General features: G+C 45.1%; 2 protein-coding genes across 5 annotated transcripts in view; one reads left to right on the plus strand and one right to left on the minus strand.

The window, feature by feature from the left end:
* Positions 1 to 30: 30 nt before the first annotated feature.
* Positions 31 to 11,639, plus strand: vwa2 (von Willebrand factor A domain containing 2). The gene is made up of 14 exons (XM_062378773.1): positions 31 to 233; positions 3,595 to 3,659; positions 6,630 to 6,704; positions 7,308 to 7,441; positions 7,526 to 7,635; positions 8,128 to 8,328; positions 8,431 to 8,564; positions 8,710 to 8,839; positions 9,032 to 9,087; positions 9,215 to 9,322; positions 9,574 to 10,155; positions 10,327 to 10,878; positions 10,982 to 11,104; positions 11,248 to 11,639. Exons 1-14 carry the CDS (start codon positions 31 to 33, stop codon positions 11,376 to 11,378), a joined length of 2,604 nt encoding a protein of 867 aa, XP_062234757.1. The 3' UTR covers positions 11,379 to 11,639.
* A 314-nt stretch (positions 11,640 to 11,953) lies between these two features.
* afap1l2 (actin filament associated protein 1-like 2) overlaps positions 11,954 to 21,921 on the minus strand; it is a 33,880-nt gene continuing 23,912 nt past the window's right edge. The window contains exons 5-20 of one of the 4 annotated variants that reach the window (XM_062414299.1): positions 19,632 to 19,743; positions 18,498 to 18,581; positions 17,885 to 18,096; positions 17,079 to 17,258; positions 16,906 to 16,992; positions 16,715 to 16,799; positions 16,514 to 16,618; positions 15,900 to 16,111; positions 15,051 to 15,196; positions 14,827 to 14,938; positions 14,347 to 14,625; positions 13,954 to 14,245; positions 13,404 to 13,577; positions 13,123 to 13,310; positions 12,628 to 12,831; positions 11,954 to 12,523 (exon numbers count right to left, since the gene is read on the minus strand). In XM_062414299.1, coding sequence (XP_062270283.1) covers positions 12,497 to 12,523; positions 12,628 to 12,831; positions 13,123 to 13,310; positions 13,404 to 13,577; positions 13,954 to 14,245; positions 14,347 to 14,625; positions 14,827 to 14,938; positions 15,051 to 15,196; positions 15,900 to 16,111; positions 16,514 to 16,618; positions 16,715 to 16,799; positions 16,906 to 16,992; positions 17,079 to 17,258; positions 17,885 to 18,096; positions 18,498 to 18,581; positions 19,632 to 19,743 — 2,499 coding nt within the window. In that variant the 3' untranslated portion in view covers positions 11,954 to 12,496. The remainder of the gene's footprint in view (positions 12,524 to 12,627; positions 12,832 to 13,122; positions 13,311 to 13,403; positions 13,578 to 13,953; positions 14,246 to 14,346; positions 14,626 to 14,826; positions 14,939 to 15,050; positions 15,197 to 15,899; positions 16,112 to 16,513; positions 16,619 to 16,714; positions 16,800 to 16,905; positions 16,993 to 17,078; positions 17,259 to 17,884; positions 18,097 to 18,497; positions 18,582 to 19,631; positions 19,744 to 21,921) is intronic. The other 3 variants (XM_062414300.1, XM_062414302.1, XM_062414301.1) reach the window with 3 other exon arrangements.

Genomic DNA, 21,921 nt, shown 5'->3' on the forward strand with positions numbered 1-21,921 from the left:
CAATGGAAGTGTGTGGATTGGTTTCTCCTGATGGTCCCAGGCTGTCTCAGCTCCTCCCAAATCAGAGCCTGTTCACCGGTGCAGGGGAACCAGAGGTGTGTGCGCACGGAGAGGAGGCGGGGTCAGTGGGCTCCTGTCCCCGGGAATGAGTCAGTCGCATCCCGGATCCAGAGCGGAGAGGAGCCCCTGGGGAGAACCGGCCAGAGACGGAGGAGCCCAGACTTCAGGGCACGGTAAGAAGACTGTTTATCTGATGTGTCTGCGGGAGTTTCAGGCTGATGATGAAGCTGCAGAGCGCCGCCTGCTGAAAGTCCCGAGTCTTTACATGTGAAATAAATGAGCCCTGAGCTAAACATCTGGATGTTTCTGCACAGATGCAAATGCGCAAAGAAGAATATTAGATATGAATACGAATGTTTAATTTGTTTAATCCGATTTCGAAAGTACCACCATGTGAATAAAGTTAACATCAATTAAATTGGAATACAAGTCATTTGAAAAACACAAATGACCAAAACATTTCCCCTTAAAAGTGTTGACATGAATTTCTTGAATTCCATGCACCCATTTACGACTTAACCAGGATTCGGGCCATCAGATTTGTTTGTCTTCTTGAGTACACATGGGCTCCTGTTGCATGATGGGGTCACAACCTCTGACCCCATCTGTCATTGACCCTCCGCACCTTAAAGAGTGACCAAATGTTGACAGACACGTTGAACAACAGGGGAAATTAAACTTTTTTAAATTCTATACATTTTTATTTAAATCCTGAAACGTTAGCTTGTGTTTACTTGTTCTGATGTTAAAATTAAAGCAACCCTATGTAGCGTTTACTGAGCAACAGCGCCCCCTGCAGCCACACGTGATTCATTCCGTGTTTCTAACGATTTAAGTAGTTTTCATGTTAAGAAAATCCCTAATGAATGTTTTATATTACCCATGATCCTTGGCTAACGGACTGGAGCTAGTGCTGAAAACAGTTAACAAGGCTCCCATAGGGTCTTAATATCTTAAGTGTAAAATCGAATCATCTTAATTTAAGTCCTTAAAGGGTCTTAAATACATAATAGGTCTTAATTATGTTAACGTTGGTTTAACCTTCAACTTAACTTCCTCCATGCATTAAATATGTGCATAGTTTGCCATGTCTCTTACTTTCAGAAAACTAAAAACAAGAACAACGAAGAACTGAGTCAACAAACACTGGGGTCAGAAATGATCTCAGAGATAATGTGTAGTTTCAAAAGGTTATTCTTGGCTTCTTTATTTTATCTTTAATTATGTGGAAGTTTAAGTAATTCGACAAAACTTTCTCAATATTCCAAGTCAGTTAAACATCAACATACTTTTGAATCTGATTCTTTAATGCTAAAATAAGTCCCATAACTTTGCTTTAATGATGCAGACGGGAGCTTTTATTTAGTTTTACTCCATCAGATTGGAGTGGAAAGTTCAGAAAGGTTTTCACATCATCCTCTGTGTGTGAACTTGTCCCTTCCCCTAATTGAAAACCAACACGTTCATTTTGAATAACAGTTTCACCCCGTAGAAAAAAAGTTTCCACATTTGTTCTTCTGTTGTTCTAAAAGTGGTTCCTCCAGGTGACACACCCTGACCTCCTTTAACCTGTGAGGATGTTTTCTCAAAGTGATTCACCTCCAAGTACAGGTTAGGAGACCTCGTATGAAGTCGCTCCAAATGCTCGCACTCGCTGCTAATGACAGACTGCGAGAGTGGAGGCACTTTCCAACCTGTCGACCAATTCAAAACAGACGCCGCGTCCAGGTCGAGGCCTTTTTCTTTTTTTCTTTCTTTAAGGTGGTGTGTTTTTAGGAATGTCCCAAAATCAGTCTCATTTTTATTTGAACCCTTGTAAATCAGGTTTACCGTCTCATTCCAGCTGAGTAACGATTGACCTAAATCCAGATTTTAATACTCACATGCACATTAATGCATAACGTCACAAACACATGCATAACCTACATGTAGTTTTGATATAAGCACCTTATGAAAGATAGACGACTCACAGGTTTGTCTCTTTAATCTCAGCTGTAATGAAAGCTGAGTGCAGTGTTCAGTCTGTCAGAGGGCGACAGGCAGGAGGTGGAGGGATCCAGAAGAATGCTTGTGAAGAGGCAGCCAATTTTCAGACAGCTTAGTGTCGTGCACATGCGTGTGTAGTCTACACCATGTGGATATTTTATTTGTAGGCATGCACGACTGCTTCTCTCTCCCCCCCCCCCCCCCCCCCCCCCGAGCCCCTGGATGTAATGAAATTTCTTGTCCTCGAGACGTAAATACAACATCAATAGCCCCTGGAGATGTTTATTAGCCTGGGGCTTCTCCGACAGTCGCTGCATGCCTGCTCCGTAGATCTGTATCTCTCACACACACACACACACACACACGCATAGTACACACAGGATCCTTACAGCTGCACACAATTGTGTCTCTGTTTGAGAAAAAACACACACGCAGCCTCTTACCTATAGAAAGGTGAGTCTGTCTCTCACGCGCTTCTCAGACACAGGCAGGATATTATGGTCAATCTCATCAGCAGTTAATCAAACCTTGTCCTTCTGACTTCAGAGCCAAGACTGAACGTACAGAACAAAGCAGGTGGGATCGTTCATCCTTGATTTTAATACGCGGAGAGATGACATAAAATTACACCCGACATTTTATTCATGTGTATATGCCTCATAATTATGAACTCACTCCATCATTTCATCCTATTGGACACATGTTAAGTTTTTATAATAATTAGCATATGAATGATTGAGTTATGGCCAAAAACATGTCTTGCGTGATCACTTTGACTCTTTCTTTTGATCACCAGATTCGAATCAGTTCATCAATATCAAGTCTCATCCAGGAACACACTGATTACACCGTGGATATCACAGGACACACACACACACACACACACACACACACACACACACACACACACACCACACACCACACACACAGTCTCAGCCCTCACTGCGAATTAGAGTTCCCACTCATTGTAAACTCTCTGTCCCAGTCAAAACAAAGATCACTCGACATGCTGGTGTCATGTCAGTGAGGTGATTGTGTGTGTGTCTAGACAACTCTCTTGTAGTTAAGTGTTTTGTTACATGCCAAAATCTTTGTGTTCCTCCACGTTGGCTGTCAACCGTCAGGGTTCGCTCCATGTGATCTTGTTGAAAGGTCGACTGACAATTAGCTGAAGAAACAAGTCCTTAAGGCAAGTTTCTTACTCGACTCGCCTGGTAAAGTCAGAGGCTAAATGTGGCCTGTGGATAACATCTCTCTTCATCCTCCTTTGAGCCTCATGCTGGGTTTCTGGTACCTCAGAGACTGGGGAGATATTTCTCCGGTTCCCAACCTGGAGGGTAAGATCAGACATTTATGTTGCACAGAATTCCATTTCTCTTTTTAATTTATATTTTTCTAGACTTTTATGTTTTGCTCTGTGAAATATTGAATGCTTCCACTTCTTCGGCCTCATAAAAAGCCTTCAAACGTTGCAGCAAAGTTTTCAATAATACTCGTCCAATGCATTTTGCTGTGTTTTCTTTCTAAGCTGGTGTCTTATCGTTCCAGGTGTCCCAACATGCTCCCTGATATCCATCTCTCCCTCCTCGTGACTCTGCTGCTGCTGCTTCAAGGTCGGTTTTACTGTTTTACATTGAATCTTCCATCATCATTAAAAAGTCCAAATATACAAATACACAAAACGTGACCGTACACAACCTTTAGCTCATCTTCACAACCTGTTCCTGTAGATGTGTATTAGCTGTTTAAGCCTGAATGAGAATACTTTGTTTTTTTTTACCCCTTTTCATCATTGAACATTCAGGTTAGTTTAGCTTAGCACAGACATTTGAAAAGGAAGGAAACGGCTCATCCGGCTTCATCCAAAAGCTTTAGGTTGTGTTTATGAACTTCTGATCCTAAAATGGACCATCTGAGGGCCTGTGGTTGACACAAATTGAGATAAATGTTAATATTGGGGATATTTTATGAGGTGAAATTGCTGACGGACCGTGAGAATTAAGTCAATGTCATGAAAATCAGAATTTGTGAGTATAGTGAGGTGGTAGAAATGTACGACCCTGGACCGATGCTCCTCCGGCCAACCCTCAAATTCTTTACAAGGTATTTTACTGCTCAAACCTGTCGAGTCCCCGGTCGTGAAGAAGTCTTGTACTCTTCCACACAGGTCAAATTGAGAGTCGTATTTTATAGCGTATAGTCAGTTGTTCTCTTGCACCTGAGAGTTGTTGGTATTTGCCCGAGGGCAGAGGCAGTGGCTGTGGGGCAATACAATCTGCAGCTTGTTTTCAAAAATGACAGCTTTAGCACCATGCGAAGTATTTATTAACGGCCGGTTTAAGACTTTGAACCTGAACCAAACCAGACTGTTTTCACCATGTCAGAGACGCCCCCTTCTCCTCCTGCGCTGACAGCCCTGATAACATGTTGCAGGATAAGTATCCATGTAATCCGCTCTGTCAAAGTCAATTTCACAGACCAGGCAGAAGCTGATTTTCTGTGGTCGCTGCTCTTCAACTCCTCGGGCCTGAAGGATTCCTGCTCATTATCTCCTGGTTTTCCTGCCATGTTTTCGATCTCAGATATTACAGATACACAGTGTGGCTTAGCCGAACAGACAGACTTTTTGTTCCGAGCTGTGGGGCCCCGCTGACCACGAGAGAGCAGCTTGCCAAGACCCTAAACTTTCACTGTCAGGAGGAGTTTGGTGCTGGACTGTCGCTGGAATGAGGAGGCGGATGAAAGGGTCAGGATTGTGAGGTCGCGGTGTAGGGTTGCAGCCGCTGCTTTTCTTTGAGCGATTAGTGTTGTTGTTGGATTTTTCAGTAGATTGTTTCCTGTGTTGGTGACAAGGATGTTGTTGACATTAAAAGAGAGGGACGTCAAGCCAGCTTGTTTATTTGGTCTCAAAGAATACATATTTTGTATTTTACATAAACATTAATATCAGATTTTTTCTAGTTCTTGCTGTGAGAAACAAACAGTAATCCGTAGATACATTATTATGATTAATTCTCTTACCTGAATCACTTATACCCCAAAAACATATAGTTTTCAATGTGATATGTTGTATTTGTTAAATATGTAGTTTCTCATAATTAATCTATGTTTATAATGTGTTGGTTTGTTTTTGTCATATTTTTTCTCCCCAATCCTCTCACTGACTCCTGGTGACAGGAAACTGAAGATAAAGTTGGTGATGGTGCTTCAGTGTCGGATGCAGAGATAAACTTTGCACATGAAACTGATCTCTGATGTTTCTGTCCTCTGTGGTTTTCCTCTTCTGACTGAAGAGAAGGACGCTGTGCGTTTGTAGAAATCGCTCGAGCGCTCCATCCCGATGCTGGACAAATACCTCTGTGACCCACTGGGGTTACCGGGGACACCAGGACGTGTTCACAGGCCGGACAGGAAGTCACATGTCGCCCCCCCCCCCCCCCCCCTCCCTCTTCTCTGAGCTGTAGCCTGAACAGAGCAACGTCCTCTCAGTGACTAGAGCCAAAGAATGGTGTTCTTCTCTTGTCCATTCACATTAGCTTTAAATACTCAATTATCCAGCCCAGAGGGGGTCAAGTGTGAGTCAGTGAACAGCGTCAGCTTCAGGGACAATGATGTTTTTTAGTGACACAGTATTTTAAATGTGTCTCCAAACACAGATGTACTGGAAAGAATCTGGAGTTAGATTGTGAACTGAAGGAGCAATAATGCAAGATAATGATTAAAAATATAAATTAAACTGATTAAGTTAGACCTTTAGTTTTCACTGCCACCCCCTGCTGTTCATATTTAGTAACGGCACTAACTCTTCCCTCAACAAAACAGGGCCATATTGATAATATTAACACAGGCTGGAGAAATGATGCATTTTACAATAAAAGTATGTTTATTAGGGCCCGAGCACTGAAAGGGGGGGCCCTATTGAAATTGTAAGGATTATTATTTTTATTATTAGAGCCCGAGCACTGACAGGCACTGACAGACATTAGGCCCTATTGAAATCGTGCCCCCCCGAGACCTTAACCTTCCACTTAATCCCCAAACACTATGTGAACAGCTCCATGAAGCAGATCTACTGAACCTATGGGACACTGTAATAGTTCATTTTGAGATTCATAGAGAATCTTTTAATTTAGTACCGACACTTACTGGTTTCACCTGCGTTTGTCTGATTTTGGGTTTATTTTCACAGGATTATGCCCAAAAAAATACTAAACCATTTCAATCAAACTTGGTGTATAGGGATGGAGTCTAGGTCTGAAAAGAACCCATTAAATGTTTTCAGTGGATAAGTTTAAAAGGAGGCAGAGGTTTTGGACTTATATTTTTTTAGTTGAAATTCTATATTTTGGGGGAAAAGTCTAATTCACAAAAGAGTTTATGATTAAACTGTAAAATATATCTTAGGAATCATTGTCTTCCCCTTTTAATATATATATCAACTGATGTGTTACTATCAGAATTTTGAAACAAAATCATTGTCTCTGTATGTTGAACAGCTTTTTCTGTCCTGTTTGCACCGTGCATATGCATTACACTGTTTGTTTCAACTTTTCACCTCCACCTTGTTGTTGTTTCTCTTCCAGTCCAGCAGGGCGTCGCGGTACAGGAGATCCAAACCAGCCATGACAACATCCTGAAAATCAACTCAGCAGGAGAGAGTGAGTTTGTGACCAAGACCACGTTCGAGGCTACACATCTGCATGCATCTGGTTAAACATTGGGTTGGGCATGATGACAGCAAAGTGTGAAGACTGGAGGGTTTTTTACAATATGCTGTGGTCGAGTTATTTTAAATAGAAAAATCCTGAGTTGGAAAGCTTATCCCTTGAGATGGTGGGTGGTCTTATCAGCCTGTCGTCTCTGGGAGGAAATGGGAAACACTTTCTCAGCCTCTAAAGATGCTCTGCACGATCGGCTGCACATTCTGACACCACAGTAACACTGCAGGTTATTTACGCCGGCAGCGAGTACAAACACGCTCCGGGGAGGGAGGAGGGAAGAGCTTTGGCTCGGTAATGGTTTTGTGGAAAGGAAAATTGAGCTCTGGCACGGTGAGCAGCTTTTGTTCTTGTTATGTCGAGGTATTACTTTCATCTGCAGCAGCCCGTTTGATAACTAACCACGATAATCCCATAATGTCCCAAACACGATAGAACATAGGGGCTCTTCGCCAGGAATGCATCAGTTTCTTCTTCCCTACCTTGACATCTTGTGGGCTTATTTCATTTCTGCTGTGTGTGTGTGTGTGTTTCCATTGGAAGTGATGCAGTGCTCAGCAGCGATGGACGTCCTCTTCCTCCTGGATGGGTCCTACAGCGTTGGGAAGGGCAGCTTCGAGAGGTCCAAACACTACGCCCTCAAACTCTGCCAAGCGCTGGACATCGCACCAGATAAGGTTTGTCATCTTTCCTTTCTCTCTTTCATTCCGCCTGTTTCTCTCTCGTCAGTCACAGCCTGTGTGATACCACGTTTTTTACAGGTGCGAGTTGGGCTGATTCAGTTCGGCTCCACTCCTCGGCTGGAGTTTTCTCTGGACTCATACACGACCAAACAGGAGCTGAAGAGGCACATGAAGAAGATTTCTTACAGGTGAGCTTCTCCTCTCACCTGCACAGACATGGTGTTTTGGGATATAGGAGACTTTATGATCAGGGTGACTTGAGGTCTAGCCTCTTATCAAGCAATGTATCTCAAACAATAAGATCTAAAAGCAAAAATACAGTAAAAAAACAAATAGAAATCTAGTAGGGTGCATCTCTCCGCCCAAGGCCCAACACTCATAGATATCAGTTCCCTAAATGTACCAGATGTTTATTTCATCAAGATTTATTAATCATTTCCTGGGAATAAGGTGAAAATGTTGAAAATCATCTTATCTCACAAGGTTAAAGAAATTGAAAAAATGATTCCTAGATCCGCACTAAAATGTAATGGGTTCTTTTCTGGCTTAAACTACACCCTTCCGCCAAGTTACGTGAAAAATGGTGCAGTTGTTTTTGTGTTATCTTGTTCACAAGTACAAGTGCAGTACAACATTGTCTTCAGCCAGGATTGTTCTGACCCTAACATGTGAACTCTCAGGGGAGGCAGCACCCAGACAGCCCTGGCTCTCAAGTACATCCTGAGGAAGGGTTACCCAGGCGGCCGCAACAACTCCTCCACCGTGGCTCGAGTCGCCATCCTCCTATCAGACGGGAGGTCTCAGGGCAACGTGGTGCAGGCGGCTGCCCAGCTCAAAGAAACAGGCGTGGTCTTGTTCGCCGTCGGCGTGCGCTTTCCCAGGTAATCAAAACATTATTTATCACGTCTGTTAGCATAAAAATAAACTACAATACGTCTTTATTTTGTGTAGTTGTTTGATTGACTGTATTCTCTGTGTCACAGGTGGGAGGAGCTACACGCTGTGGCCAGTGAGCCAATGGAAAGCCACGTTTTCTTCGCCGAGCATTTCTACGATGCCGTCAACGGCCTGTACACAACACTGAGCACGTTCTCTGTTTGCAACGCCACGCCAGCAGGTGGGAGATCATTGGTTCATCACCCGACAATTATGAGAATCTTAAAATGATCTCTTCCTTTCTAACTCTCCCCCGTTCCCAACATCCCTCCCTCCTCTCTCCTGAACGCCGATTCCAATGGATCCCGTGGTTTTCTGTCGTCCAGGCTGTCAGCTGGAGTCGTTCCCCTGCGAGAGGAAGACGCTGGAGAGGGTGAAGGAGCTGATGGGGAATTTCATGTGCTGGAAAGGCTCCAAGGGTTTCTCCCCGTACACGTCCCTCTGCCCCCACTACAGGCAAGAGGAAGTTTAAATATGTGCTACAAAAGAAAGACCATCCTCCAATTTACTGAATCTTACATCATTTTCTAAACAGTTACATATTACAGCCATCAGAGAGAAAATTGGTAACCTCAAAAACGTGACCAGACCAAAACATGTGGGTTGAGTTTTGACTTCTTATTTTCTTGACCCACGTGTGTGTTGCAGGTACAACAAGGCTTACAAGAGACACCAGACAGTTTGCCATCGGACCATCTGTCCAGGTGATCACTTTGTTCTCCTCCTTTGATCCAGATGCTGTTTCATTTAATTTATTCAGATGGTGTGTGTTTGTGCTGCTGACCTCCTGTACCCCCCCCCCCCCTCTTTCTCTCTCTCTCTCTCTCTCAGATCCCTGTGACTCTCAGCCCTGTATGAACGGTGGAACATGTGTGTCAGATGGTCAAGAGGGTTACAACTGTCTGTGTCCGCCGGGATACGGAGGAGACCCTCACTGTGGTTCGTATGTGACACCATGTCACCGTTTCATATCACAAAAGTAAAATTACTAAATAAATAAATAAATAAAATTACTTTGCAGTTTTCTCAATGTGCCATTTGCTAACATGGAGGAGGTGAGGTTGTGAATAGACAGATGTACTTCGAGACGCTTCACCGTTGGGGAACCGACATGTCGTCCATCTTTATTTCCAGTGCATGGTCCACTGAGATACCAGCAGCTCTTCACTAATGAACCGCTCCCTCCTCAGCTCCTGCGATGTCACTCGACTGCTCCGTGGACCTGCTCTTCCTGCTGGAGGGCTCTGCCACTCTCACCTTGGAGGGCTTCCTCCGCCTCAAGGCCTTCTTGAAGCGCTTCCTGCAGACGGTGATCGGGTCCGACAGCCCCACCAGAGTCGGCCTGGCGGTGTTCGGCGGCGAGGCTCGAGTCGAAGCCCAGGTGGGTAAGTTCCGAGGGGACCTGAGGGGCCTGCTCAAGGCGGTGGACGCGCTTCAACCAATCGGCGGTGAAGCCAAAACAGGAGAAGCGCTCCAGTACGTCACGCGCCACGGCTTCATGAGCGCGCCGGTCTTCGCTGATGTGTCAGACGACCTCCCCCGCGTGGTGGTGCTGCTCACCGCCAACCCCGCTGTCGACGACGTGGTGCAGCCGTCCAAATACGCTCGGGACAGAGAGATCTTTCTTATCGGGGTGGGACCGGACCGCTTGAAGGAACAGCTGAATAACATCACAGGAAATCCCCAGAGGACTCTCACCTACACGTCACCGGACCGGGTCAACGCCAAGATCCCGGAGCTCAAGGCCAAAATCTGCAGTGTGGACACACAAGGTACAGAGCAGACTTCTACACAGTCTCCTTTCAGAGGCAGAATATTCCTGAGTATGTCCACATTGTCCTCGCGATTCTGTCTTTACCGCCAACAAGGAGGTTATGTTTTCACCTCTGTTTCACCCCTATCCGCTCTTCTCTATGATAATTATTTATGTATGTGTTTCCCAGGTTGTCTGGGTCAAGCAGTGGATCTGGTCTTTGCCGTGGATGCCTCAGGTGGCGTCGGCCGTGATAACTTTGCCACCCTGCGCGACTTTGTGCGCAGCCTCACCGTCCAGTTCGACATCAACCGAGACGTGGCCCAAGTGGCGCTTGTGGCTTACGGACGCAGGGCCACCACCGTCTTCAACCTGGACGCCCACGACACGGGCTCCGCCATCCTCAAGGCGGTGGGCGACGCCGGCTACGTGGGCGGGCGGGCCTCGACCGGCACGGCTCTGCTCCACATCCACTCCGACGTCCTGACCGTCGCCCGAGGTGCCCGGCCCGGGGTCAACAAGGCCGTGGTGGTGCTGACCGACGGCTCGGGCGGGAGCGACGCCTTCGTGCCGGCACAGAGGATAAGAGACAACGGGGTGTCTCTGTTTGTGATCGGGATCGGGGACGTGCAGAGAGACAAGCTGCTGCAGATCGCCGGTTCAGAGGATCACATGATCTCAGTGCCCATGTATGAGGATCTCAAGTACTTTGAGGACGTTCTGGTGCAGATGCTTTGTTCGGGTGAGTTGCCATAGATTGTTTGTTTTTCTGTGTTTACGTTCACTAACATCAATTTACAGGTGTGTAAATGTAGAAAACGGATAAATGATTTTCTGTCCATCAGAGGTGAAGAAGCCGGTGGACCTGTGCATCCCGAACCCGTGTATGAATGACGGGATCTGCGTCATGTCAGGAGGAAGCTTCCGGTGTCAGTGCCAAGGCTTCGAGGGACCACACTGTGAAACAAGTCAGTGAACTAACGAGAGTTTTTCAATTTAAAGGGCTGCGCCTCCATCAAGTATTCTGTGTGTCACTGCATCCCCTCTCATCCTGATGGACCCCGGCGAATAGGAATAGTGGTCGTGGCTTATTCTGCGGTTTTGTTCACAGGAAGCAGGAGGCCTTCATCCAGAGGAGACCTCCCGAGGCCTGCAGGTCTTCGGAGGAGGAGCCGGCAGAGGAAGAGCCACCAGGAGCTGCTGCACCACTACAAGCTGCACCGCCGGAGACACGCCGCCTGATTCGCCTCAAACACGCTCAACACACATTTATTCTCAGAAACCAATCTCCTTCGGACTCTTTAGAACCAAGGATGTTTGTTGGAGTAAAGGGAAAATCAATGTTTTTACTATTTAAACCTGCACTGGAACTTGAACAAGTGCCTTCAAACTGTGTGCGTCTCTACTGTGGTGTCCATTTGTGTATTTGCTGCATTTGTCTGCCCCCACTGTGTATTCAAAGATGTAAACTTTTAACGTTATAATACAGTGCATTATAGTGTGTATATGTGTCGACATTCTTTCTTTTTTGACAGTTTATTAATCACAAACAGAACGTGTATATAGGTAGAAATTCCATAAGTTTCAGTGGAATTCCTCGACCTGTTTTCAGCAGCTCAAACAATCCTCAAGTCAAACGAGTCCTTTTCATGAATATCTAACTTTCATCAGTGAGGAAGGAATGTGTTGACTCTAATTATCCTTTAAATGTTTAATGTGTCCTCTGCGAACCTAACCTTCAGTTTGTTTTCAGCAAAGAAACTCCACTGATCTGGTCTGAGGTTCAAAGGCCAAAGAAAACAAATTCCCAGTCTGTGTTGTCATCAGTACATTTTTATTTGAATAAAAAGTGCATTTCTAGCTAGCAATACAAGCCAAGAGGCCGGATAATGGTGTAAATATATTTACATGTTGGCTACCAGCATACATGAACCAAGCTACAAAAAGGGTGTGTACAAAATGGGCATTTTAGTCGAGGGGCGTCTCTGTCTCAACACTTCAGTGGTTTCAAATCTTTGCGCGTTTGCAGCATTGAAATAAATCATGTCATTGTTATCAAGAACGATTGTTAGACTGGCAAAAAACGCTCCTGCATCCAATTCCTCCTCCTTGCAAACAGAGAGAGAGAGATAAAAAAAAACACTTGTGAAGTTGTTAGAGCCAAAGTTATCCAGTGGTATTTGAAGAAAACAGCTGGTGCCTCTCTCTGATTGGCTCTTTTTAGACTTGGCAGGGAGGGGATGAGGATGAAGGATCCAGAGACGGGAGGTGGTTGATTTATATGTCTGGACTTCTAACGCTTAATGTAGGACGAGTCGTGGATTTGATCGGGTCAGAGGAGACGAAAAATAATTTTCCTCCTAGGTGGTGGATTTCTTCTCCCACTCCTGTAGATACAAATGAGAAAAGGAGATAGAATGAATGTTTCATAATACTTCAATAACTTGTTCCCCCTGACATCCAAACTTTCAAACGAAATCTACAGTCTCACCTTAGCTTTCTGCAGAACTTTGCCTTTCGTGGCCATGATGGAGGCCGGTCTGTTCTTTAGTGCAGAGGCGGAGTTGACCGGTGAGGCCGAGTCGGCACTGAGGTGGTTTGAGTTTTGGGACGACGATGATGTTGATGAAGGTGTTAATAATGAAGACGTTGATGAAGATGATGTCGGGGTAGCAGGCAGGGTTAATGATTTAACCTGAGGGTAAAAGAACAGAGAGGAGGTTCAGCTATAATCACTATTTCAAACTTAAAGGTTCTGAAGTTCTGCTTCAGTACCATAGACTGTATTTAAAGATGGACGACGACATGTTACTAAATAGAATTCGGCTTTTTAACTTGGCCCATGTCTCATCCACAAACATGGAGGAGGTGGCAGTTTATGACCTACACTGCAACCGGCACTAAAGGGCGATCAAGACCCTGTGGCTTCACTTTTTGGGAGCTATCATGTCGTCCATCTTTGTAGCAACAGAACCAGTGCACTGACCGTGGGCGTGTCCTGGAGGCTGCTGTCCAGTGTGGTTCCCAGTGTGAACTGCCCTGACTCCACCTTCCTCAGACTTTCCTTCACCTCCATCAGCCGCAGCTCCACCTCCACCCGGCGTTGCTCCGCCTCCCGACACGCCTCCTCCCTCTGCTTCAGACGGGCTTCCAGCGAGGCCTGCTGTTTGGGATCTGAGGAGAAAAGAGGGGCCATCAGTCACGTCGAGGTCGGAGTCACCTTTGTTATCACGGGCGCTACGGGGAGTGAAGTGTGTGTGTGTGCACCTTGGCAGGCGCTGAGCTCCTCTTTGGCCTCCCTCCGCTCCTTCTTCAGGTTTCCCAGACTGCTCCTCACCTCCTCCCTCTCTCTCTCCAGGCGGTCGCGCTCATCGATGTAGCGCCGCATGTCGGCCTCCGTGCGGTTTTTGCCCAGTTTCACCTCAACTGAACCAGGACTCCCTGGAAATTGAATATTGAAATTTTAATAGATTCACAAATTATGAATGAAATATAGTCACCTTGATATTTGCATGATGATCTAAAGAAAAAGGAAACTGCAGTAATCATTAAAAAGCTCATATTTCCTTTTGAATATAAATGTAGATTCCACTGGTTTTGACTGCAGGGGACACAGTTTTTCACTAGAGGGAGCCGTGGTAGTTTAGAGGGAGAGGGAAGCAGTAAATCTGCACAGCTAAAAGATATTTCATGTCTTTTGGAAGGTGTTGATAGATATAGTGATTCCTTGAGCGACAGGAGGAAACAACTCAATTTTATTCTTTATGCTACCCCCCCGGCCGGGAAGACTGCCACTGTCCCTGTGTTGTTCTTTCACCCATGGTGTGAGCTTTGGGCCGCAGCAGTTGAGGACTGTGGGGGAACCCAGCCGCGGTGTGACCCGTCGTCCCCTTGTGTCCCCCGGGGGAGCTGAAGACCGTCGGGATCCCCAGGCTCATCCTCTTTGACATCTCCTGGCTTTGGGACGTGGTTTTGAGGGGCTGAAGCTGGGCGTGCTGCGGCGTGGGAGTCGACGGGCCTGTCGGCTCCGGTCTGCTGGCAGTGGAGGACAAACTTGTTTCATATAAGTCAGGTGTCGGCTCTGGCTCAGAGGGGTCTGTCGAGGTGCCCTGAAATCAACCCACAAAATATATTATATATTTATAAGTAATGGGAGGAATTGTTTCCTTATTTTAAATGTGTTTGGAAATGAGACCGGAGACGGCTGTACCTCGAAATCTGGACATGATGAGTCTTCTCCGTGTTTACAAGTTTCTTTTGTGACCGGGTTTTTACCCCCACAGGATGTATGGAGAAAGGAGCGCACAGGAATCAGGTCCAGGTAAACCTTGTCCGGGTCTGTTCCCTCTGGCTCCTTGAGTTCTGCTTGTGTTTCATCACGTTGCAGAAGGTGGTTTTCCTCAGTGTCTGGCAGGAGGCTCTCCTCGGCGTCCTGCGGGTCACCAGAGCAGGAAGTAAGGAGATGAGAAGTGACCACATGAAGCGATTCCTGGATTTGAAAATGGATTCATGAAACAACAAAGGAGAGGCTGCATGTTTTCTACAGCAGAAACAAACAGAAAAGAGGATTTATCTGTTTTACATTAGAAGAGTTTCACCCGAGCAAAGTATTAGGCCACATTTTCCAAAACTAGGCAGATTTAACCTTTCACCTTTAACTTGATTGAGTTGGTTTTACTCGTGAACGTACCTCTGGGTCTGCTAAAGACGCCACATCGTCGTACAGTTCCTCTGAGTCGAGAGGGACGGCTGGCGGAGTGTCTATGTAGGTGTTCAGCTCTGAATACCTCCTCTGCATCAAGCTGGAGAAACACACACACACACACACACACACACACACAGAGTTAAACACTGTTCCCCACATGTAAAATCAGAAGCATTTCCCATACAAGTGGACTGAAGTGAGAGCGTTACTATAAGGAAGTCTTGGCAGCATTGACGATGCTGGTGATCCTCTCCGAGTTGACGTAGTCGTACGTCAGGTCCTCCGGGTCCGTCCTGCTGCCTGTTTGCGACAGCAGGAGGCCCAGCCAGTGACCCATGTTGGCTGACGTCTTCGCCTGGGAGGGGCCGAGAGAGGAGAGGAAAGAGAAAGACCGAGTGAGACTTCATGCATTTAAAACCCTGTCATTAATTTTGTTTTACTCTCTGTTACTTTCTATTAATACACAGCTCACCTTATAGAAACATATCACGTTATTAAAACATAATGGTTCGACACATATTTCCTGAAATGACAATACTTTTTTTTTTTTTTTTTCTTTTAGTTTTAGTAAATTCTGGACCTGAGAAGATTGTGAGAAGTGAATCAAAAACATGACAAGAAAAAAAACAAAAAAAAAACAGAACCACAAATCTTTTAGAAACGGCCCTCAAGACTAAACATTACATTCCTTTGCCTATGACTGTATATGTACGGCAGCAGGGTGGTACTGAAAGCCTAATGGAAAAGGGTGTAGCACGAGTCCCCCGCCAAATCCCAGTTTAGTAAAGCACCCCCACCCTACACACACAGACACACACGCACACACACACACAGGAGTAAGTGATTTCTAGACGTTGATACTGTATGTCAGTGTGGAACTTTTATGCAGACGTGTTTAGCTTGTGCTTCTTTTTTGCCGAAACACAGTTAAGCTGACATATGCTCTCCTTTAAGAACAGGAAACATTCTTCACGTACACCATATATAACTTGGTTGCTTGATCAGACTCAGGACTCCACACATGAGGAGAAATGTAACACAAAAAAAAGTTCATCTACCTCCAGAGTTGCCACCTGTGCGCCGTCTGCGTTGATCCTGAAGGAGTACAGGTGCTCGGGGGTGGGGTCGGGCAGCACGCAGCAGCCCTCCAGCGTCACGGCCGGCTGGCTCACCTTGTGTTTGCCCTTGTCCTGGTAAAACCACAGCTGGCCGTTCTTGATGAGACACCAGCAGGTCCGCCATTGGCTGTTCACCAGCACGTTGAGGTAGCCTGACGGAGGAGGGAGGAGGTGACTTTGTTATGAGGGGCTAGATGTGTGTGTTGTTGTTTTCTTTAACCTAGAATGGGCGCTTCATATTTAAATGCTTTATATTTACATCGGGAGCGGGTCCTCTCTACGGAGGCAGCCATGTTTTTTACACTTTCCCAAACTGGACAAACTAAACATCTTTTGAATTTTTATAACAACTGAAAGCTGCCAAATAATCTCTTCCATGTTTCAAAGGGAAGGGTGAGGTGAGGGGTATTCAGCTGCTACGTGCAACTTCACCACTAGAGGTCACTAAATTTGACACAATGAGCCTTTTAAACTGATATGGAGCCAAAATGCTTAAGTGGACAGAGATCGATTTTAGTTTGAAAACACCACTTCAGCAGCATCGTCCTACTCACCCGACGTGTCGACACATTTCTCCGGACTCTCCAATGAGGAAGGTTTTTTCTTGCCGATGTTCATGAGGTTACTGAACCTCCAACCTGCATCTAATTTTTTCTTCACTGTGGAAAAAAATAAGTGTTTTTTTCTCTTATACGATTTTTGTTTTCAGATCCAGGAACCAAAACTTTGAATAAAGTTGTGTGGAAACAACTCACCATCTTTGTTTTCCGGTGTCTCAGCGTGGCTGTCTGTGCTGCTGCCGCTCTCTGAAGCCACCGAGTGTCTCTCACCCAGCTCCCCCTGTGTGTGTTCACATCTACGTTTTAGTCGTTACGCGGGCGTTTGATAAAAGTTGAGGACTGCTAATTGAATGGTGGGATTAACGTGAATTTAAGATTAAACGTACCTTAGTGCAGATGAGCCTCGGGGAGTCGGTCACCGAGTGCTGGGGTTCACAGCTCTCTAACGGTTTGGGGCTGATATCCTGAATCACCTGATGAACGTTCAAATGTTTGAACACATAAATAATGTTACGTGATGCGAGTTTTAAGGAACTGAGGCATGTTTGGAACAGCTCACCTTCAGCCACTGCACCGTCTGCTCCTTGCTCTGCAGGCCCAGCACGATGGCCTCCCCTCCTACAGGCGTGATCTTCAGCTTGTGCTCTTTCCTCTTCAGCTGCTTCTCTTTGTAGACGACACTGCAGCCCAGCAGACTCACATCCAGCAGGGGCGTCTGCTCCTTGGAGCTCTTGTAGCACTGAGGAGTAGCAGAGATAACACTGAGTTTGATTGTGCAACAGCTAAAGTGATAACTTAACAAGGTAAACACACATTTTGGGAGGAAGTTCACGGAAAGAAAGTTACAGCAACTAACTCCCATGAAACGCTGGTGATAAAAGATCCAATGTTTGTTTCCGGTTGATTTGTTGGGTTAATTATTTTCTAATGATCAATAACAATACAAAGAGATAATGTGACAGCTGAGCATGGACACGTAGTAATGATATTTGTATATTACTGCAACTTCACCGGCACATTTATTCAGATTTTCTCACAGTTCTATCCCATAGATCTATGATGAAAGATGAAGAAATGTCTCCACCTCCTCCCAATATCTAGGAATCTATTGGAAAATGTATTTAGTGTGAATTTTTAATTACATTTTTTTATTTGACCTCACCTCCATCTGCTAACACGGAGGATGTGAAGTTTATGACCTATACTGCGTCCGGCCACTAGTTGGCTTCCTTAGGGGAGCCCAAACACCGAGATCACTATCATGCACACTCTGTCTCCTGATGACGCCATTTTGGCTTCATTGTCGTACAAAGGAAGTGACAAGATGAAAGTCGTCCATTTTTATTTACAATCTCCGTCTTTTACCTGAAGGCGGTTGTCTTTGATGACACACAGCTGTTTGGCCCACTGGCCGAGCCACTTCTTCCTCCACAGGAAGGCACAGATCCGAGCGTCCTTCACCAGCTCGATGGACGCCTCTGTCGACGGCCACTGGTGCTGCGCAGACGGTGACTTTCCTCTGATCACTTCCTCCTCATCGTAGGACTCGTATGAGCTGCTGATGACCTCCCCGTCATCTGACAGCGAAAGAGCAGTGATGCAAGGAGAGAAGAAACGAGGCGCCGTTATGGTCGACTTCATATTTGCAGGGCAGGGAGAGGTTGAAGGAGCACATGAGGTTAATGCCTGATTTATCAACCTTGATGAATGTCTTCGATGGCAGAGGATTTCCTCACATTTGAGTATAGAGGCAGGATGAATATGTCAAGTTAATGAATGAAGGAAATTCATTCATTAGGAGATGAAGATGGAGCCAATGATTGATGCTTGTCACAGGTCTTGACTTAAATCTGCTTCTTTACATGCAGGTCATGCTCGACGTCGACGTGTCCCTGCACAAAGGGACTCAGGCCTAAAGCAATGGTGAGACAGAGACATGCACACAAACACACGGGTCCTGTGATAAAGAGCTAGCTACCCCTGGTGATAACAGCATAGACCACACTGTCAGAGCTCTGCACTCGCATCCAGGGCCCTGAGAGGAGGCCAAAACCGTCCAGATCTACACGACAGCAGGAGCAGGAGGAAGAGGAGGAAGAGGAGGAAGAAGATCAAGATTGGAAGAATATAACTCAAAGAATAATAACTATTGAAAAGATAAATGTAGAGAATTCGCAGCACGTGACATGAAAAGTGTTGCAACCTTTGCAAGGTAAAAAAATAGCTCACAACCTCTTGAAGGGAAGACGTTTGTGGTTGAATTATATTTAATCAATGTACAGAAGAAATTATAGAAGCGCCTGAGATGACATGTCTGTTTCATAACCATATTATTAAGCAGATAAAGTCTCCTATTTAGCTCAACGTGTTAAAAAACAAACACTGCACCATAGCCACCAGACAAAGTGGTCGTAGTCTTCGAGCTCAGGGTCATAGTTTTTCTTAGATGGGGTTTCCCTTGCAGTGTGTGAAACCTTTTATAACCACATATATTTCCTGTTCAGGATAAAGTGACGCAAACAACCTCATGTTTAATGAACCACAAAATCTACCTGTATTTGGATGGAACAGTCTCGTTTGGTGAGTGGATCTCTCACGGTGACATATGAGTCACGTGTCTTTTACAGTCACAGAGTAACAAGAAGGCTGGTATAAACTCGAAGGGGGTTCAGAAAGTGCAGAAGCTCAAACCAAGTCCCAACAGTCCCCTTGTGAAACCAGGTTCAAATTCACTCGATCCAGATTTTTATTTGGATCTGTACCAAGTTGCACACACTCAAATATGTCTGTTTTATTTCATTAAGATCCACGAATTATCCTCTAAGAAACTAACTACCTAACTAAACTATCTTAAAGAAGGTGAAACAATATTCCTGAATCTGCCCCCTGATCCACATTTGCACCAATATTCAATGATTTCTTTCCTGACCCATATTGCATGCAAGTCTCGCTGTAATGTCCAGTAGTTTTTTGCGTAATCCTGCAAACTAACAGACAGAAACACATAACCTCCTTGGCTTGTAATCAAGTAATGAATCCAACAATCAGCATGTGTCTCTGTGAAACAGGTCCATGGGGAAGAAGAAATGTGACACTGAACCACAGCCCTTACCGTTGACAGTTTCCTCGTAGGGCTGCGCCTCCTCATAGTAACTCTCTGAAGTGTCTACAGTGGCCGGACAGGGAACTGCAGGTAAGGGGAACGGCTCCCGACCCACCACACACTGACAGAGGAGAGAAAGAGGGAGAGCAGGTAAGTAAAATGTATGACCAACAACTTGTGTATTTTGAAGCAGAAATCACACCTACACACACCTGTACATTATTAACATGGGTCCCCCCCCCCCCCACCCACCCAGGCTGAAATCATGTCTAATCCAGCTGTCACTTCAAGAGTAAGTAGGGAATTCCTCATGTAACCAATCCTCGTCTGACCCAGTGCACTAGAGAGTTATATGTTTGCCTTCAGGGAAAAGTGTTTCTGTGTGAGCATGGAAAAGAAGGGGGGCATGTATTTATGTACGTGTGTGTGCGTGTGTGTGTGTGTGTGTGTGGGCTCAGTGGCTTTCCTGAAATCAATCAGCAGTCTGGCTTCACTTCTGTCTTGCTCCTCGTCTCCTGTGTGGTAAAGACCGTCTGTCTGTCCCCTCCCATACGAGTGGAAACCACCAGACATTTAGAAACTCCTCATTACTTTTGCTCTACATTCAACTCGAAGTCAGTAAATCAGCGACAAGCGTTAATTAAAAAAAAAGAACTCGCTGGAGTCTGTTGAATTGGCAGTTTCTTTTTCTGACTGATAAAATTAGGTATTTCTTTGAATACACCACAACTTTAAACTGGTAAATTATTTAATGTTCATCTTAATCTGACTGAATGTCGCAGTTTCGATTGTCAGAATCAGATCCAGTAAGTTGAAGGGTAATGCTTCAACTGTAGATCAGTTAAAAAGACGTAGAAGTCATTCAAAACCAGTGCTTATCTCTGATATTCAGTGAGGAATGTTTTAAAATAGGAAGAATTCTAAACAGAGTTTGGTGTATATGGAAAAGTTAAAGTTGTATACGTTGCAAACAGAAATGGACGTAGCCTTTTGTCCCTATTCAGTGTTCATTTCATCCATATTTGTAGACTTCTTCTAAAAGCTTACGGACTGGGGGGGGGGGGGGGCAGTGACGCCAATAGTTCAAACGAGGTGACACATAGGACACGAGGAAGACATATCTTGTTATTTCTTTTCGAGGAGAGACTTCAAGACCAGCTTTTGTTTGTTGTTCAGAAACTTGCGACTCTTCACTGCCCTCCAGTGGATGTATTGTTTTACAACCATGCCAAGGGAAAAACGCACAGGACGTATGTGGGCAGTGAAGGATGTTCATTGTTTGAACCTTGCATGTGTCTCACGGTAAAAGATGAATGAATGAGCCTTTAACCACTATAGGATGGAGTGCAACAGATTTAATCATGACATGTGGCTGCAGAGGGCGCTGTTGCTCAGTTACATAGTGTTGCCTTAATACGCATCAGATTTAAATGTGGAGATTGTTAAGATTGAAGAGTCAACGACGGTCACTTTTAAGGTTTGGGTTTAATTTCCGTGCAACTGGCTTTACTTATCAGTATCGTCACATATTGACACTTCTGGTAACTGCAGAGAGTCAACAACATTTTTATTTGGAAATGTGAAATCCTGCAGATTACTCAGTGTGTTTCTGGTTCTCAATTCATCAACATGTTTCCTTGGAAGATGTATTTCTGACACAGACACTGTGTTGAAATAAAAACTTCCCACTAGAAGGAATTTTTCCCGAGAAAACAAAAGTTGTCTCAGCCTGTGACCACACATCTCAAGTCATCACACAGTATCTGGAAGCAAGCAGAGGAGGAAGCAGGTTTTGGTCTCGGTTCAGACTCAAAATGAGATAACGTACCAGATCTTCACTGTACAAGTGAAAGTGTTTATCTTTTACAGAGTGAAACGTAATGAAGCAAAGAGATGGATGATAGGGAGGATTCCTCCGAGGCCAGGGAAAGACGTTAACAAAATGACACGTGACAGGAAGGTTAATGAATGTCAGATATAATCTGTTAATGTGGAACACGAGTAAAACAATTTAGCATTTTAATCTACTTAATTCAGATAAATGGTAAATGGCTTTCCCAGTCTTATCAATCACTCAAAGGCCTTTTCAGCACAAGTCACATTCAGCTTCTATGTTCAGCCCTTCTTCTACCACACATTCACACATCCAGGAGCAGACTGAAGGAGCTGGGGATCAAACTACCGACCCTCTGGTTAGCGGACGACACTCTCTACCTCCTGAGCCACAGCCGACAACTCCTACAACAATCAAAAATGGAAGATAGATACCTCTACCAGTGAACAAATGTAAAAAGAAAAA

Source organism: Platichthys flesus, chromosome 20 (assembly GCF_949316205.1).
Source record: "Platichthys flesus chromosome 20, fPlaFle2.1, whole genome shotgun sequence".
NCBI lineage: Eukaryota > Metazoa > Chordata > Actinopteri > Pleuronectiformes > Pleuronectidae > Platichthys > Platichthys flesus.

Coding starts and splice junctions, on each gene's coding strand:
- vwa2 (XM_062378773.1), top strand. CDS start 31: ATGGTCCCAGGCTGTCTCAGCTCCTCCCAAATCAGAGCCTGTTCACCG. Junction 8,329..8,430: donor GTCGGCGTGCGCTTTCCCAG/GTAATCAAAACA, acceptor TCTGTGTCACAG/GTGGGAGGAGCTACACGCTG. Junction 9,323..9,573: donor CGGAGGAGACCCTCACTGTG/GTTCGTATGTGA, acceptor CTCCCTCCTCAG/CTCCTGCGATGTCACTCGAC.